Source organism: Thalassophryne amazonica, chromosome 3 (genome assembly GCF_902500255.1).
Source record: "Thalassophryne amazonica chromosome 3, fThaAma1.1, whole genome shotgun sequence".
NCBI classification, from domain to species: domain Eukaryota; kingdom Metazoa; phylum Chordata; class Actinopteri; order Batrachoidiformes; family Batrachoididae; genus Thalassophryne; species Thalassophryne amazonica.
In genome coordinates, this window is record NC_047105.1 from 103,239,091 (window position 1) to 103,259,231 (window position 20,141).

The 20,141-nt window shown below is 42.1% G+C and overlaps 1 protein-coding gene across 1 annotated transcript in view; it reads left to right on the forward strand.

Annotated features, from left to right (window-relative positions):
• The window catches only part of LOC117507345 (inter-alpha-trypsin inhibitor heavy chain H3-like), a 71,394-nt gene that overhangs the window by 36,033 nt on the left and 15,220 nt on the right, over positions 1-20,141 (forward strand). The window contains exons 20-22 of the mRNA XM_034167191.1: positions 3,599-3,774; positions 4,719-4,830; positions 4,932-5,066. Coding sequence (XP_034023082.1) covers positions 3,599-3,774; positions 4,719-4,830; positions 4,932-5,066 — 423 coding nt within the window. The remainder of the gene's footprint in view (positions 1-3,598; positions 3,775-4,718; positions 4,831-4,931; positions 5,067-20,141) is intronic.

The following is a 20,141-nucleotide window of genomic DNA, read 5'->3' on the forward strand; positions in this document are numbered from 1 at the left end:
TTTTAAACTCACTACTCCTACCCCCAACCCTAACCTTAACCATAACCTAATCTTATTCTTTCCTCCCATCTTAACCATGACCATAACCACTCCCGCCCCCCCCCCCCCCCCCCCCACTTCGCTTTTAATTTCGTGCAGCCATCACGGAATGAATTAGAATGAATTTGTGCTGCCATCATGAAAATGAGGCACTTTTCGTCACAATATCACGAACCAATAGATTAATGTATATTTCGTGCTGCTGAATCACGACTTGCCGTGAGACCAGTTTGTAGCATGTTATATCTGCAAGTAGAATAATTCATTGGAAAATAAAGCAATTTCCCATGCTTCTTGTGTGCTAACATTCTTAATGGCCCCTTTACAAATAACATGATTGAGGCCGAATGGTGCATCAAGGAGTATTCGAATGCCACTTGTGAAAAATCTGAGCCGCCTCGAATGCCTTGCACAGCAGTCACCACATCATTCAGGCACAGCACATGCACTCTACATTTGGGTGTTGCTTGCACTGGAAACCCATTTGAACAGCGGGCAAGATGAGGTCGCACTGCCATCTGATCATGCTCACAACATTCGCATGGCATGTTGAACACGGGTCAGACAAATCTTGCCAAGGGGCTGCACAACATCATCGGCCATGTCGAACGCTGGCCGAATGGAGCGATCGAGGCAGCGGCCGAATGATGGTGAATGGTGTGCGACCTTCATTCGACCCACTGTCAGCTGGAGTCCAGGTGGCACCCATGAACATCCAACACCACTAGCGGCGCACTTAGAAAATGCGGGGCAATTTGCCCTGCCAGCACAAAAGTAGAGAGCAGGCGACAGCCTTGAATGGTGGCCAGAGTGCGATCACTGTCCAGTGCGGTGCGCACATCTGGACGGCTGTCATGTCAATGCTGGAACAGCTGACTGTTGTGTCATTGCAACTCACAGCTGGATAACACATATCGTGCCACGAAGAACATCACCTCTCAACATGTCACAGTGATGCACGTGTGTGGGCAGGGTCTCACCACATGGTAAAAATTAAAAACAAACAAGATCACCTTAGGATAGCCCCCAGCCACGTCTCAGCACACATAGCAATGGCCATGCAGCGAGGCTGGGCCATCTGAAATTATCCGTGTGAACTGTATGATTAACCAGCCGGCCAGGCTCATGTCAGGTCCACCATTTAAGTTAAGTGTCAGCTGAGAGTGAATCACTGGCCGGCAGTCAGTGGACACGGCCTCTTTTCCTGTAGCAGCAAACAGCAGCTCCAGCCTGCACAGTACCAAACAGGACAAATAATAAAAATAAATAAAGAGAAAAAAGAACACAGCATGGTGGAAGGCAAGTGGGTGAGCATCTCAGGAGGAGTGCTCTGGTCCTCACCTTCTATCCATTTTTTATGTGATTATTTATTTTACTATTTTATTTTACCCTAGTTATTGATTTCATTACCTTATATTATTTATGGTTGTTATTTATTTATGTATTTAATCATTGTATTTAATCATTGTTTTATTTTAGTTATGTATTTATATTTATGTAAATATGTCAGCTGACACGCCGCTTGTGATCACACATGAATGAGTTCACGCCTTTCCCCATATTGTATGTATTTATTTGGACTATAACTTACGTGGTGGATGTGATGTTTGGATCACCAGCTGACTGTTCACATGATCAAACGGATATTTTCACATGGGCCAGCCTGGCTGATGGTGTCTGCAGTGCACACTGAGGTGCTGCTGAATGTGTTGCAAAGGTGATATGTGTTTTTATTTTTTACCATGTCAGGAGAGCATGCCGACACATGTGCATTGTGGTGCCGTGATGAGAGGTAATTTTCCTCATGGCACGATATGCGTTTTCCAGTAGGTGGGCGTGTCACCAGCGAGCCACTGCAGCTGACCACTGTGCAGCTGGAAGCACGGAGCCGGCTGATGTGTTCATGATATGAGTGCAATTCATTCATGTCAGTTCATTAATTCCATGTTTATATCTACAGCCATGGTTCATGAACATGAAGAAACAGAAGGATGATAATTCTTGTACTGTCTGCTCTTTACTGAAAAACAATAAATTCTGCAATCTATAATATAACTAGCGTGTTGCCCTTGGGGATCCAGGGGCTCTAGACTGGGTAGCATCTATAAGGGCACACATAGTGCGAAGTTTGGATGAAGTGCGCACTTAGTGTGCATGACGCAGGAATCGTGTGCAAACCATGTGAAGTTGTCCCTGCATCTAATGCCTCATACACCTGTTGCTACAACTATTTGCGCACATCAGCAGCTGAATGACAGACTGTGTGCTGTGCCAGCCTATCGAACGCTCTCGCGGCAGTTGTCAGCCAAATTCCAGGTGACACGAACGAACATCTAACACCACTTGCCTGGCACTTAGAAAATATGTGGCCAGTCACACTCTTGGCATGATAACAGACTGCAGACAACTGCGATCAACTGTCATACTTGCAGAGAAACTTGTCTAAGTTCCCCACGAGTGTGGCTTTGGTGTGTGCACTGAGAACTGACAGGAGGTGTGGCTTCTGACAGAAGCAGCTGTGGTGAGCTGTCATTCTGGACATTCCAGCTGGACAACACCTACTCTGTTTGGACAGACATGGACTAACAACTGTCCACTGTGAGACACGTGTGTCTGATTGCTGTACTTATGTGGTGACAAGCTGCAGCGAGTGAGCATGCGCACGGAGCGGACACAGACTTCCAGACTTCCCACGTGAGCTCTGTTCCACATGATGCGGTGTCAGTGCTGTGGTGCACCGTCCACAGCAGAACGGGCAGAACGTGCATGGCCGACTGGACACACCGGACCAGTAGATGTGGACATCAGAGCACACTGCTTCTCATTCATGTCATTTCATGACTGTATGTCTGTGACCATGGGTCATCTACATAGGAACAGACGGATCATATTTGTATTGCTCGCCTGATAAATGCGGTGTTTCTTTATGGTGTGGGATTTTAATTTTTTTTGTAATACTTCCATGTCCTTCCTGATATGAGGCAGATTCCCACAGCTTTCAAAGAACAGCTCAGTGGTAAAGTTGCTGACTGGTAATCAGAGCTTTTGGAAGGCACAGGTTTGAGTCCATCGGGTGGTATGTGTTTTTCTTTTTCTTTTTTTATTCCACATTAGCAGCACAATGTGGTCCCACAGGTACCGGCTGGTTTTATTTTTTATTTATTCCACATAAGTGGCGTGATGTGGTCCCACAGGCACTGACTGTTTTTTTTTTTTATTCCACAGAAATGGCACAATGTGGTGCACCTCACACTGTTCCTGCTCGAAAGACACCGTCACGTGCGTGACCTCTCGCACGGGGATCACGCATGCCTGCCTGTTGGCGCCATGTTTCGTGGTGTGTAAATTCGAACTGTTTCGCACTGTTTCGCTGTATTTGTCCCAACTTCGCACTATGTGTGAAGGGGCCTTAAAATAGGTAGTTGACATTTTTCAAGGATTTTTCAAGGTCACTGGGGTCAAATGTCACATTGCCAAAGCCATTACTGCATTCATGCCCACGTGTACTATTCCCTAGTTTGTGAAATTCCTACTCAAAGCTTCTTGTTGTTTCCTCCAGCATGAACCTGAAGTTGACAGAGAACTGCAGCCTGATAGTCACTTTGAGACACTCAGTCAAATTCCTCATTGTTCGACACACAAAAGTGTGGAAAAGACACCATGACCAACAGCACTACCTGGGTTTCTACACACTGCACAGTCACCACTTGGCCCGTGGTGTTCATGGCCTGCTCGGTAATGCTACGTTTACACATAACGACGACAAGTCACGAATGCCACGAAGTACACATTCTTGGCCGCTGATCACGAATGTGATTATTCGGGGCAGAGGCGTCAGGTGTCCTCAGGAACTGCTGCAACCTGTTACCACACGTTACGATTAAGGGCACGTGTTGCTGGAGAATTATCAGGAACCATTACGCACGGTCAAGAATAGTGTTCCGCGTTGTTGCGCGCTATCGCGCGCTATTGCGCGTAACAGCGCATCGTTAAGTTCTGTCACGTTGTGAACGAGGTGAATTGTCTCCACACACACCCATATTCATCCAACCGAATTCAGATCGCTTCATTTTTTCAGAAGAACTTTGTGACTGCATGCGTAGTTGGGCCATGGAGTAGCGCAGAGAGTAGGAGGAGGACAGCGCCAGATGTGTGGCTTCATGCGGCTCTCGTTTCGCGCATTTCCCCAAACATCAGGCACATGCAGCAGGTGTAACACCTGCAGGAGCACTGAAATGAGGCTTTTAGCTGACTTGGTGTCAGCAATCAAACTGATTGCGGTGCAGCAGGGTTTAATTGTGCGCGCACTTCTTCCTCCGTCAGACTGGAGGAGGTGCAAGATGGAAGATTGGAAGATTTTTTGACAGCAAAAACATGCTCCACGAATATCAAGAATATCACGCACCAACACGCACTATTAAGAAACCTATTCAGATGCGTTAAGTCACATTAAGAATGTCAGGAATGTGTCACGAATGACAGAAAAATGACATTCGTAACGCGTCTTGGTTATGTGTAAACGCACCTTAAAATCAGTCTGAAATGAGTAAAACTCTCCTTTATTTTATTTTATTTTTTACCAAATTTCTTTCAGAATTATTTTAGCTTCATTTTTCTCATTTCTAACAAATATTAAATATGAAACAAACACAGTGAACAAACCACAGATTTCCTTCCAGGTCAGTTTTATCACGGTGTGGCATTTGAAGTCACAGACCTGCATCCAACAGAAACCTCAGAGCAACCGGATGCCACCATGCACGTGAAAGGTCAAACACTAACTGTGACCAGGTGATGATTTAACACAAAAACCTGTAGAAGAGCCTGCACGCTCAACTGTTATATTTTTGCATGTACACACATCACATTGTCTGTTCTTTTACTGTCCACAGACATTGGCAGAAGGACTTCAGCAGGGACTTGAAAAATGGAGAAAGTGTTCACTGCTGGTTTGTCTGCAATAACGGGACGGGTCTCATCGACGGACGTGCCTCTGACTACATAGTGTCAAGCCTTTTTGAGACTGAGTGAATGTAAATCAGGAGAAAAAGAAGTCATTGGCTTATAGCCACAAGGTACAACATTATGAAGAGAGTGCAGGATTGAAGCTTATAGTCACAGTGTGGCTTTCTTTTCTAGAAAACGTACACACAATCATTGTAAACCTGCAATGCACATTATTTATGAAACCTCAGCTGACCATTAATACCAGTTTAATTGAAACTCGCCGACAACACCTACAGCTGATCTCTTAAACTAGTAGAGAAGTTTTGTTGGGTGATAAATCGGCGAACTTTGAGTGGTGTCACTCGTAATGGCCACCTTCTGTGCTGACTAAAGCTTACTTCTCACATTCATATACAGTCATACTTTTCTTGCATTTGGCAAATCGCTTTGCTTTTGTCAAGGTCATCTTTGTCATTGCCTTTTATGAACCCGAAATAGTGGCAGATAGTAGCTTTAAGTGTTTCGGGCATTTTCCTGCTAGTGTCGAAATACGAGGGCTGTCCGTAAAGTATAGGTCCTTTTTATTTTTTTCAAAAACTATATGGATTTCATTCATATGTTTTTACGTCAGACATGCTTGCACCCTCGTGCGCATGCGTGAGTTTTTCCATGCCTGTCGGTGACGTCATTCGCCTGTGAGCACTCCTTGTGGGAGGAGTCGTCCAGCCCCTCGTCGGAATTCCTTTGTCTGAGAAGTTGCTGAGAGACTGGCGCTTTGTTTGATCAAAATTTTTTCTAAACCTGTGAGACACATCGAAGTGGACATGGTTCGAAAAATTAAGCTGGTTTTCAGTGAAAATTTTAACAGTTGAGAGATTTTGAGGTGATTCTGTCGCTTTAAGGACTTTTCACGGTGCGAGATGTCGCGCAGCGCTCTCAGGCAGCGTCATCAGCCTGTTTCAAGCTTAAAACCTCCACATTTCAGGCTCTATTGATCCAGGACGTCGTGAGAGAACAGAGACGTTTCAGAAGAAGTCGGTTTCAGCATTTTATCCGGATATTCCACTGTTAAAGGAGATTTTTTTAATGAAAGACGTGCGGACGGGTCCGCGCGTCGGGACGCAGCCGACGCGGCATGGCGGCACAGGAAAAACACCTCCATGTTGATAACCATTTGTTAAAATCCAGTTGGCTTTTGATGGCTTTCAGTGGAGTGAGTATATGAGAAATTGTTTATCAGCTGGAGATGTTCCAACTTGTCCTTAAGGCTTCCAGCAGAGGTGTTTTTCCTGTGACAGAGCGTCGCGGCGGCTGCGAGCCGACGCTGCAATCCGCCCGCACGTCTTTCATTAAAAAAATCTCCTTTAACAGTGGAATATCCGGATAAAATGCTGAAACCGACTTCTTCTGAAACTTCTCTGTTCTCTCACGACGTCCTGGATCAATAGAGCCTGAAATGTGGAGGTTTTAAGCTTGAAACAGGCTGATGACGCTGCCTGAGAGCGCTGCGCGACGTCTCGCACTGTGAAAAGTCCTTAAAGCGACAGTCTCACCTCAAAATCTCTCATCAGCTGTTAAAATTTTCACTGAAAACCAGCTTAATTTTTCGAACCGTGTCCACTTCGATGTGTCTCACAGGTTTAGAAAAAATTTTGATCAAACAAAGCGCCAGTCTCTCAGCAACTTCTCAGACAAAGGAATTCCGACGAGGGGCTGGACGACTCCTCCCACAAGGAGTGCTCACAGGCGAATGACGTCACCGACAGGCATGGAAAAACTCACGCATGCGCACGAGGGTTCAAGCATGTCTGACGTAAAAACATATGAATGAAATCCATATAGTTTTTGAAAAAAATAAAAAGGACCTATACTTTACGGACAGACCTCGTAGAATGGCATTACTGCATCATGTTTGTTGTCCATTCAGCATGTGAGAGGGGAAGTGGCTGTAGAGTGGCAGAAGGCTTCTGGGCTTAAGACTGAAGATTCAAGAAGCTAAATGAAAGTTTGTGGTGAACTTTGCCAATGTTCTGATGTGTTTCTCTACTGTAACTTACAGTCACTTAGATGGCGGAGAGTAGAACAGAGACACCACAGAAGGCGCCATCTTGGAAGTGCTAATGTTACAATGTTACTCCTTATTTCCATCATGCAGATGACGATATAGTTATTCACTGCAACAACTCCAGACATGTCCAGAAAGGTCTAGGGTAGTGGTTCCCAATCTTTTTAAACTGGAAAAGGTCATCTGAGAAAGGCTGACACCCCCCCCTCCCCCATGAGCTCACATGAATTCTTGTTCTCACACACACACACACACACACACACACACTGCATACCAATAAAGTGGTTCATTTCATTTGTTTGTTTTTTATTTGTTTGTTATTTTTGTAAAGAAAAAATATGTTCAGCACATTTATAATTTCATTATAATTATTTTGCTCTTCTCTTTTTGGTTCACCCAAATAAAACAGTCATCTTTTTAATGGCTTTCGATTATCCAGTGGCTGAGTTATAGACTTCAAACGTACACTTCAAATGCCTTGTCCACACGGAAATGGAACTTTCCTTCTAGAATCTTTTTCTTTGTTGTTTTCAAAAAGTGTTCTGTTTCAAGAAATATTTGTGTACACATTGAAACCACTGAAAACCACTGAAAATGCTGTGATATATATATATATGTCAAGCCTGTACGTAGCACTGTAACTCTTCCACAAAAAAATTGCCTGGAAGGTGTTCATGGATGACAGGGTTTTTCTCTATATTATCAATATATGTATTATCAAATATGAATGTTTTCACTTTGATGTACTCTCTGTAATCATGTCTTTGATTCTATTCTCTATTTTTCATATATACGTATATGCATGTGTGAAAGTTCATGTACCATTATTCCTTTAAGTAATTACTTAGTGTCAAAAGCAGTCATATACGCTGAATGTTTCAAGTGCATTAAGACTGTCAAACAGTGAGCAGATGATCTTTGACCATTCAATGTGCATATTGTTTATCTAGAATGTCAGACTGGTTGGCTGGGGTCATGATTGGCTAATCGCAGATGTGTATAGTTTTGATTAATGGTTCAGCCTTGAAGGAGAGCATTGTAACCTGACATTGTTATGGAAAGCTTAGGAGACAGGGCTCATATCAATGTAAGACCAGACTTTGTGTCTTTCCATTGTTTTGTGATATTGTCATTCCTATATGCTGTATGTAACGATATTCAATAAAAAGGAGAGGCAAATGGGCGGGACCTTTAGGACGGACGACAGTTCTTTCTGAAGGAGCTTCTCTTTTGTCCTCTCCTGTATAGGATAAAGAAACTCATTGTCTCTTGCGTGATCATTCCTGTGTATGTAAACTTTTCAGGTCTAACTCTGAACAACTCTAACATCTTGGTCCTTTGGAACCGGGTGCCAACAGACTGGAAACTTGTCGGCCCGTGACGGAGAACGCCCGTGGAAGTCTGTGGCCACAGACCCTTTCTGGGTGACGGGTCTCCTCCCTAATGGGTCGACGCTTACCGGGGTGAAGGCATACGGACTGCAGCAGTGACAGAGTGTGATCACGGGTGAGACTGTTTTTCTGTACGTGCACGTGAGCGCATGTGGCTGGGACCATCGCTGCAGAGAAGAAAAAACCCCGTAATGTCTTTCTTGGTTCGTCTCTTGGCTTAAACACTGTAAGGTGTAAGGCTAAAGCCCCATTTACACATAGACGGTAAACTCTCCCGGAAGCGTCCCGGCAGAGATTTTGCCCCCTCCGGGCCATTTTAGGGATCACATGCCGTAATTAACGCCGGCGCACGGGGGCGTGGTTTGGTTCCGGTTTCACCGGGAATCGTCGAAAAAATTATTCAACATGTCGAATAATTCCGGGAGCGCTCCTGGAGAAGTGGCCTGACAACAGAGACAACGCGAACAACGGCGTTTGATACTTTTTAATCGCCGTGTCATCCCGCCCCTTCCTGTAGTGCCGCAGTTTACACCGCCGTAATTGGCGGCCGGCGTTGTATCCCTAACCAACGGCGTGTAAAACGACGATAGAGCCCACATCGGCATTCTCAAAGGCGTTTTAACTGGCGACAGAGGCAGCGGACAGACCTCCCGGTTAACGGCGTTCCAAACGGCCGATAGGCAGCGGTCAGTATAAAAACGCTAGCGCGCTGCATGCAGGTCTCTCACTCGTGGCCAGCTCCAGATATTTTTGCAGAGAAGCTCCAGTATGCCTCCTAAAATAAAATATAACATAGTTATATGTTATAACATAGTTACTCCTGCAAACCAAGTATTGTTTGTGTATCCGATTCTTTCATTATTTTTATTCTATTTATTGTTGGTGTTTAAGCATTGATTAATCCAACAGATCCACTCTGGGATTAATAGAATATAATCATCTATTCTGGGATAAATTGCTAAAAGATACTTCAATTCACTTTCAATGATCCTGTATGTTTAATGTTCTGTGCAATTAAAACTGTTTTGACATGACACCTCTTAATGGGTGTTCCCCCACCCCTTGGAACCCCTGCCCAGTATTTGAAGGCTGTGAGCCCATGACGGGTAAGATCCCATCTTAAACCCTGGGACAACCTAAGGCAGGCCCAGTCACGATTACTCGACCTTGTCTCTGTGACACTCTGACTCACTAGGACATGGGGGGTGGCACTGGGGTACTATGGTGGGGTCAAATTTGCCCGTATGCCTACATGGTAAGGCGGTGTATTGATTTAATTGGAGTATTGGATCATTGTCGGGAATTGAATTGTCATATTAAGATCGGCCTGCACGTATTAATTGATGTTAATCAATGCTTGTCATTCATCCAATCAATCAATTTTGAAATGGTTGGACTAGTTAATAATCATTTTGTGACATTTGGATTTCAGACATAGGCAAAGCATTACTGCGGAGCATGTTTAGTCTGTGCAAAGCACAATTCACAGGGTAATGAGAGACCAAAACAAGGGAAATTTCCAAAACCTCAATACCCGTTTCAAATGGATTTTATTGAATGAATCAATGTGAAGGGAAAAATATTGCCTAGTATTGATTGAAGCATATGAGGTCTGTCCAAAAAGTATCAGACCTTTTTATTTTTTTCAAAAACCATATGGATTTGAATCATGTGTGCTTGCATGAGCCAACCTTGAACCTTCATGCGCATGCGTGAATTTTTTCACGCCCGTCGGTTGCATCATTCGTCTGTGAGCAGGCTTTGTGTGAGCACTGGTCCTCCCCTCTCGTTGGATTTTCATTGCGAGGTGGAACAATTTGGAGCTTTGCTGCATCAAATTTTCCAGAAACTGTGAGAGACAGCCAGGTGGAAACCATTCAGAAGATTCAGACGGCTTTCGGTGACGATCCTATGGACATCACACAGATTAAGGAGTGTTACAACCGGTTTAAAGACGGCGCACAATGGCGGAGGGTGCGCCATGCTCCAAGCGGCCATCGACAGGCTGAAATGACCAGATCATTTCCAAAGTGAACGCTGTGTTGATCCGGGACGTCATCTGACTACCAGAGAAATTGCAGAAGAGGTGTACATCAGCACTTTTTCAGCGCATTCCACTGTTACAGGAGATTTTGTAATGAAAGACGTGCGGAAGTTGGAAGTCTCACAGGACATGTTGTGACATGTCCAGCTCTTACACAATTCCTCGGATACTCACTCGACTGAAAAGCCACCGAAAGCCGTTTGAATCTTCCGAATGGTTTCCACCTGGCTGTCTCTCACAGTTTCTGGAAAAATTTGATTCAGCGCTGCTCCAATCGTTCAGACATTTTCCTCGAAATGAAAATCCAACAAGGGGGGAGGACCAGTGCTCACTCAAAGCCTACTCACAGGCGAATCACGCAACCGACAGGCGTGAAAAAACTCACGCATGCACACGAAGGTTCAAGGTTGGCTCATGCAAGCACACGTGATTCAAATCCATAAGGTTTTTGAAAAAAATAAAAAGGTCTGATACTTTTTGGACAGACCTCGTATAGCAAATGGGTAGAGGTGTTCCTTGTTAGACATGCAGATGCTCTAACAGTGACGAAGATACTTTGTAGAGACATAATTCCAAGACATGGACTACCCAAAACAACTTACAGTGATAATGGCATTCATTTTGTAAATAAGATCACCCAACATTAGACAGAACATTTGAAAATAAATGCAAAAACACATTGTGCTCATCATCCTCAAAGTGCAGGTTTAGTGGGAAGAACAAATGGAACAATTAAAAGTGAGCTCAGGGAAATGCATTGTGGAAGAAAAAAAATAAAACCTGGGTTTATTGTTTTGTTTTGTTTTTTAATTTGGTGAAATTGTACATGCATATAACACCCAGCTCATGACTAGCTGCTAGCAAACTAGCGACTGGCCTTAAGCCATTCAAAATTTTGTATGGCAGGCCCTACAGAATACCAGATTTACAGAAGATAGCTGGACCTGATAGTGAGGATGAGGAATTAGTTGATTACATGAGACGAGTATTGTCCCATAAAAATGTTATACATTCTAACACGATACCAGATGCTCTTATTTCTGTGCAGGACCCTGAGAATCAGACCCAGATCGGCGACTGGGTGCTGATAAAGACTATTAAGAGGAAGAACTGGTCATCTCCAAGGTGGGAAGGTCCATTCCAAATGCTGCTGACCACCCCCACTGCCGTGAAAACTGCAGAACGGTCATCTTGGGTGCATCTATCCCACTGCAAAAGACAAAGGTACCTGAAAGATCCCGAACAAGACAAGTGGAGCGACGTGTAACAGTGTCGGCTGATGGCCTATAGGCCCAGTAACGGCTGGAAGTGCGTCACAACAGAGACAGAGAGTGACCAGGAGTGAACAAAGACAAAGACCAGAGGCTGAAGCAGGTGCCAGGGTTCTGAAGCAGATGAGTAACCAGTTGTGACCGAGGGAAGGCCTGTCAACTTGAACCAGGATAAGAAGCAGATGTACTACAAGCTTGAAATAAGAGCACTGACATGACCAGACCAGGAGAAAAGAAGCAGACAAAACTGCATCTTTGAAAACAGGAGACAATCCTGTTCTATTCCTGTGCACCTGTGTTTAAAGAAAACGTCAAGAACAGGGCACAGGACAGAGTACATGACACATTATTTTAATTCCACTTGCAACATGCTTTACACATACTGATGATAGTACAGATTCATGCACTACAGCTGAAGGGAACTAACATAAAAAGAGTTCCAGATTCCCTCAGTCCCTTGCTGAACAGAACTGAGACTGTGAACTGTCACCTTCGCCCCTAGCCCAGACAAACTGAACCTTTTGAACTGTCTGGGGACGAAAAAAAGAAAAAGAGAGAGAGAGAGTATCTTTACTAACTATATGCATGTGTCTTCTCAAAAACAGCAGAAAAACTTTGCAATAACAGATTATTGGACAATCTGCTTAATGATAGTCAATATAGGTTAAGATGCAATAGAAGTGATTAATAAACACATAGAGTTTGTGGAGTTCCTCAGGGTTCTGTGTTGGCACCAAAGTTATAAGTTATGCATATTGTATATCAATGATTTATGTAAAGTCTCAGATCTGTTTAGTTCAGGAGATAATTTGTAACAATTAATAGATGATCTGGGATCAAAGATGATAAAGTTGAAGAGTTGGTTCAGGTCGATATGAACAAACTAGGGGTGTGGGAAAAAAATCGATTCACGTCCGAATCGCGATTCTTATTTATTACGATTCTGAATCGATCCAAAATGTCCAAGAATCGATTTTTAAAAAAGCATTTTTTAAACATTTTCTTGCTTACTCGCTGCGTGTACTGTTTGTCAGGCAACGGCTTCTGTACTACAGCGTCCCGGCGAGGGGGGTGGTCCGGCGTGCTTCAAACACTCGTGAGCTGCAGAGTTCAGTGGCTGTAGCTTAGCATGGCGGACGAAGAGCTAATTCAGCCAGCACCGTCTTTGCTGAAGGCAAATGTTTGGGTGCATTTTGGATTTTATTATTTGCTGCGTAAGAAGGAGCTTGATATGACTTATGCAATGTACAAAATCTGCAAAATCAAAGTCAAGTACTTCGGAAACACTTCAACTCTGCAAGCACACATGCTACGCTATGACCCGGAGCTAAAAGGAGCAGAACAGCGGTCTCTGCCGACTACTGACCAGCGCTTCGCTAAACTGCCAGCCAACTCCGAACGCACAAAGCAGATAAGTAAATTTACATCTAGAATCACTTGATTAACCTTGTAAAGCTGCATTTTATTAAACATAAACATTTTAAGTAATATAACTATTTCTCAGAGCTCTTTGAATCGAAAATCGATTCTGAATTGAATCGTCACCCCAAGAATCGGAATCGAATTGAATCATGAACAATTCACATCCCTAGAACAAACTGTCACTAAGTTGGGCTAAAAAAAAACTAAAATAATGTTATTTGGAAACTATAAAAAGGATGAACAAATACAGTTAAACATACAGGGAGTAAATGTAGAACCTGTCAGAGAGAACAAGTCGTTAGGGATGGTCATCAATGTCAGGATCAACTAGACAGCACATATCCAACATAGTCAAGAGAAAGCACTACATACTCTGTGTTGCACACTGATTGCGCCTTACTTGACTTATGGTGCTGAAGTATAGGGCAATAACTACAACGCTGCAGCACAACCATTATTCAACCTTAGAGAGAGAAAACAAAAAGAGGATTAAGAATAATTCATAATGCAGGCTATCGGGATCATACCAATCCACTGTTTATTAAATCAAAGATTTTAAAACACCATGACATGATTTAATTTAAGACTGTTCGATTGATGTATAAAGTAAAACATAAGCAAGTACCTTTCAGAATTCAAGGATATTTTATGCAAAGAGAAGGAATATATAATTTAAGGGATTTGTATCATTTTAAAGTTGCGGGCGCAAGGATGACCAGGAAATGCTTCTATGTCTCTGTTTGTGGCCTAAACAACTGGAATAAGCTACCTGAAACTCCAATGATGTCCAAATATCAATCAGTTTAAATATTTATACAATGAAATGGTGTTCTACGGGTATGTATCTGATGGAAACCACTGAATTGACTTACTATGTGTTATGAATTGTTGTATGATTCCTCTTGCTTGATCAATGGCTCAATGGATGATTTCCACCACAGTTGATGACTTATTGCTGGACCATTACTATGTTGCGTTATTGCTATCGGAGACTGAATTATGTCACCCTGTCCCGACAGGGAAAACTGGTGGTTAGGTATACTGTAAGTTTTTGATATTTCTACAATGATAATGTTAGACGTGTAGATATTAAATTCGATAAACAGGGAGGAAGAATGACAGGGTTTTTCTCTATATTATCAATATATGTATTATCAAATATTAATGTTTTCACTTTGATGTACTCTCTGTAATCATGTCTTTGATTCTGTTCTCTATTTTTCATATATACGTATATGCATGTGTGAAAGTTCATGTACCATTATTCCTTTAAGTAATTACTTAGTGTCAAAAGCAGTCATATACGCTGAATGTTTCAAGTGCATTAAGACTGTCAAACAGTGAGCAGATGATCTTTGACCATTCAATGTGCATATTGTTTATCTAGAATGTCAGACTGGTTGGCTGGGGTCATGATTGGCTAATCGCAGATGTGTATAGTTTTGATTAATGGTTCAGCCTTGAAGGAGAGCATTGTAACCTGACATTGTTATGGAAAGCTTAGGAGACAGGGCTCATATCAATGTAAGACCAGACTTTGTGTCTTTCCATTGTTTTGTGATATTGTCATTCCTATATGCTGTATGTAACGATATTCAATAAAAAAGAGAGGCAAATGGGCGGGACCTTTAGGACGGACGACAGTTCTTTCTGAAGGAGCTTCTCGTTTGTCCTCTCCTGTACAGGATAAAGAAATTCAGTGTCTTTTGCGTGATCATTCCTGTGTGTGTAAACTTTTCAGGTCTAACTCTGAACAACTCTAACAATGGATAACCCTCAATGAAAAATAACATTCTCTTGGAAACAGTGGAACAGTGGAATTATAGCATGTGTGCTGTTTGAATGCAACGAAAGAATGTTAAGTCATGATGTCTGTCTTAGATAACATAGACATCTTTGAATAATTGATGGTTTCATGCATTCAATCTACAAATCAGCATTTTGTTTTAAATACAAATGTATTCTGTATTCTGTAATTATTTCATTGATGTTATTCATTGTGGAATAAAGACCAAAACATTGTCATATTAATGTGATGCTGATGACTGAAAAAAAAAATCTTTTCAGTTTTTCCACATTGTGCAGCTGCGACAATAAAATCCAGCAAGAAGAACAAGTGTGTGTGTGTGTGTGCATGCGCACGCATCTTGGTGACGCAGGATTAATGTGTATTCTACAAAAGCTGCTAATGTGCTGCCAAGATAAGACCAGGGTGAAGATAAGAGTGACCACATTATTTTGATTGACAAAAGAGATCTTACTTTAAATCTGTTTGTTGTTGTTGTATTTGCTCAGAACCAGTACTGCTGTATTCACATTTAATATGGCACAGAGAGCCCACAGTGTGTTCAAATTCATTCCACACTAAGAAATGCAGAGAAACCACACACACACACACACACACACATGCAAAACACCTGTATATTTCTGCAACAGGTCAAAAATGTACTGCAAATTGATAAAGGTCTTGTAAACACAAAGAATGCAAACAAATATAACCACACATGCAACAGTTTTATTTCATAGTGTGTCTGCTACAGATTCACTTGGGCCCTGGATGCCAACCACCCAGGCAGACAGCCAATTCATCCCCATCCCTCTAAAATAACCATATATCTACCACATGTCTTGATCTCAAAGGCAGAGCACCCAGAGACGTGAACGTTAATGCCGGCTTAAGTGAATATCTTGACTGACACATCAATTCTTCACTCAGCTTGTCAAATGCCGCAATCAGAGCATCCATTGAGTCCGGGAAGATCACAGCATCATCCGCATCAAATTTAGTAAACCTTCCCTCACCAACAAAGGAATCTAATTATCTAATTTGCTGGTGTCCACAACCTTACCCAGCACCCAGTCCATGCAAACACTGAACACTACAGGAGTTAGAACACATCCCTGATGAATCCCAGGAAAAGTCTCTGCCTCCTCTTCGTACAGCACTCATGGTATCTGTGTATAGATGTGCTATGATGTCCAGCCTCTTCTTGGGAATTGCACAATTCTCAGTATGTCCCAGAGAGCAGTCCAATCAACTGAACTGAACACTTTATAAAAATCAACATAGGCCTCAAATGTGTAGATTGACTTCTTGGACATGAAGCCGTACTCTTCCAATTGCTGAGAACCAAGTAGCTGGAACTGAATCCTCTTAAGAAAAAAAAAAGCTTGCAGACACCTTCCCTGGCACAGAGAGCAGTGTAATACCTCTATAGTTTTTGCAATCCATGTGGTCAACCTTTCCTTTCCAGACTGGGTCAAGAAAGATTGTTTGCAATGACAGGAGAACAACATCTCCACCTGCCTGGAGTAGCTCAGCTCTTGTGCTGTAAATCCCTGGAGTTTTCCATGCCCTCAGCTAATTCATGGACATTGCAATCTCACCAACATTTAGTGGTTTGCAGCTGAGTGGGGAATCGGCCACAATAACCTGGGCACTGAAGATGATCCCAGCAGGAGGATCAGCCTTATACAACTGCTCAAAGTAGCTGGCCAAAGGTAATAGTACAGCAGATGCACTTGTCAGTACTGAACCATTTTCTGCCATAAGTGCGGTGGGATGAAGTTTGGTTTGGAGGAACAAAGTCTTTGTTTCCTCTGTAAGGTCAAGGATCACAAGTACACAGATGATGTGTCACTTATCCGGGTCCGCGACCTGGACCCGGATAAGTGACTGAATAGCTTGGTTAATTTGTCTTTATTTCAGAAAGTTTTTTAATTATTTGTCAAAATTCAGGTGTGCCAATAATTCTGACCACTACTGTATAAGATGAGACTGTGTGTCTGAAACTGTGTGTCAGCACCACCCTGAGGAAACACAAATAAAGTGCATCTAAAGGCAGATGCTGTTGGCTCAATAAACAGGAGTTATCTGATTCTGTAAGCCTTGGAAGACTAAGAAGTACATCCATCCATTTTCTATATCCGCTTACTTCAATTAAAGGTCATGGGGGCACTGGAGCCTATCCCAGCACTCATAGGCCATGAGGTGTGGCTAAGCAATACAGGTTTTTTTTTCTTTACTTTTTCTGCTTCTTCTTTTAAGGGAAGTAAAAAAAATAAAAAAAATAATAATTGTCATCAAGTTTGATGATCTTATTTTTGGAAAATAAAAGATATTTTTTTTTTATTTTGTGATTTTATTCCAAATTTTGTTTCTTTAGCAACCAGCCTGCTCTGTGTAAGCCTAATCCTGTCAGGTCTCAGAAGCTAAGCAGTGTGGGGCCTGTTTAGTACTTTGGTGAGAGACCTCTTTGGAACACCAGGGGATGTGTGTGTTTCTCCAGGTAAAATTGGACTTGCGTCAGGAAGGGCATCTGGTGTAAAATGTGTGCCGGATTACCAATGTGGATAGGGAAATGGTAGCAGCTGAAGGGACAACATTCTGTAGTCTGTTTTGAATATACAATCACCGGCCACTTTATTAGGTACACCTTGCGCGTAAAGGGTTCCCTCCGTGACATTAGATGGTGCTTGTCTACGTCTCTTAAGCCATGGAGAGTCATAAGCAAAGCAGTGCTTGCTGCTGATTTTCTACTGCATTCACGTCATTCAGTTGTATCAAGAATGATCTTGAGGAAGCCAGAGTTGGTATGGTCCTTGTCAGCTCTGTGTCTTTGGGTATTTAAAGTATAACGTAAGCAGAGGCAAAGAAAAAGGCAAGACTACACCACATGGGTGAGACCTTGATTAGGAGTCCAGTCAAATTATTCAATTTAAGGCTCCAACCCACCACTAATTGCAACAAACATGTTTCATGTGGGATTATCCTCAGAAATCCCCCAGGAATAACATATTACGAGCGAAGCAACATGGCGCAAAGCTCGCTCATGGTACAGGGAGTCCCAAACAGGAAGTGCCAAATTTTGAGTCTGCAGTGAAACAGGAAATGTCAGATGTCAGACACTTCCTGGATCGACACTTCCTGTTTTGATAGACAAAATCTCATGGAATCTCGCGGGAACTCAGTGGCAAGTTCACACTGAAACAGGAAGTGTCAAATTTTGAGTCCACGGTGAAACTGGAAATGTCAAATATTGAACACTTCCTGGCATGGGTGGAGCTAGAGTGGAGGCCAGGGTTGCACTGGACTCCCCTGAAATCTGATTGGACACAGACGTCTGACATGTCATGACACCACACGTCTGGTTGAAAAGACCTGCATTTTGAAATCAGTCACATTGACTGCTAGGTTCCTCCTGTCCAGTAGTTGGTGCTGTGTACAACAAAAATATCTAATCCACCTTAGTAGAAGAAGAAAAATGTTTGTCTCAGATTTGAACTGAACACATCATTCGAACTGTGGACTAATAATGACACCAAAGTTATATTGGTGAGTAAACAACCATAATTTACGCCAGAAAGGTCCAGGTTGTTAAAAGCAGCATTTCTCCTTTAATTCCAGTTGCCTTATATATACATGTTTTACCAGTGAGTTGTACACACGCATGCAGGTGTTGATTAAATAACCTCTTAATTTTGCTGTCTGAGTGACACACCAGTTACACAATTGATAGTTCTTCATAATTGATGTAAATAAAGTCCAAGACATATTCGGTGACTTGGAAATGTTCATGTTTCCATCCCCTGAATTGTCTAAAAAAACTGTCAATAAAACTTATTATTATTTACAGGTATTATCAAGTTTTAGAGATTTGCTTTCAGTTTGAGTTTGAGGAAGATAATTTTAGAAATTTTTATTCTTTATATTTTTTGTATTTCTTGTATTTGAAATGGCATAAACAAATTAAAATGTGTGAAATACCAAGTGTTCCAATACTTTTGGAGGGCACAGTATCCTAACCTTATGATGAGTGCAAAATGAGTGTGATATTATTACCATTTTGTTTAAGAATGTTTAATTTTCACTGTTGCTGCACTTTGTGTGAAATCAAAGTCATATCGTACATCATATTTATATGACAATATTGAGATATGATAATTTGGCCATATTGTACAGCCCTACTGTCAACTAGTTGAAAAGTTTGAATATTAATTTACATCTGCGTTAAAAAAAAAAAAGCTTAAAGTGGCAGGGGTTAAGAGGGCTGTAATTAGGGGGGTCTGGGTGGGGGCAGAAAGGAGCTGAAAGGCAAAACAGAAAAAAATGTTTAAAAAGGTGGGTGTTTTGGGGGTGGAGCCCCCCAGAAGCTGAAAGGTTTTAGCCATGCTAATGCTCCCCTGAAGCATTTGCTCCAAAAAAAAAAAAAAAACAGTCTGAAGGACCTCAATAACATGGTGAGATGCTGAAGAGCTTTGCTTGTTCATGTCTGTGACATATACATATTAAAAACAGAGAACAATAGAAGGGGTGGAAGGACCGGATATATGCTAATTTATGTTAATTAGGCATGAACATAAAATAAACCAGTCAAACAACTGGAAATCTGTCATCAAAAGAATAACTGAAAATGCTATCCAAATTCACCTGTAGTGTTAGAAATACTACAAACTAGATAGCAGTCCAATGCATTGGACTGCTATCTACTGGATGGCAGTATGAATAGCAAGGAACACATTTGTGGATGTCGGAGTAGTGTTACACTCACAACGTCTCAATATTCTGTAACTGAGCAAAGCCATGAATGTGTGCGATCACTGAACCACACATGCTGATCCACACTTCATATACATAATTTCCAGTTTTGCAAATGGGTATTTTTGTTACAAGTGATCACCAAGGAGTACCCTCAAGTCCTTGCATATTGTTGGTCATGATGGAGAGGAAATACTCTGAACAGATATGTTGTTTTAGGATTTCAGATAATCAGTGATATCTGTGACTAATTTTATCATAAATCCCACAGTCACAATCTGTTCCCCACTCATTACAGTTAAATGACAGTTCCATTGATCTATATTGGTTGGATTTACAGATAACATGTGAAAATGAATTGATTCTAATAGAGTATGATTACAGTTTGTGAATACCCCATGTCTGCCTGTGTGACCTCATAGTT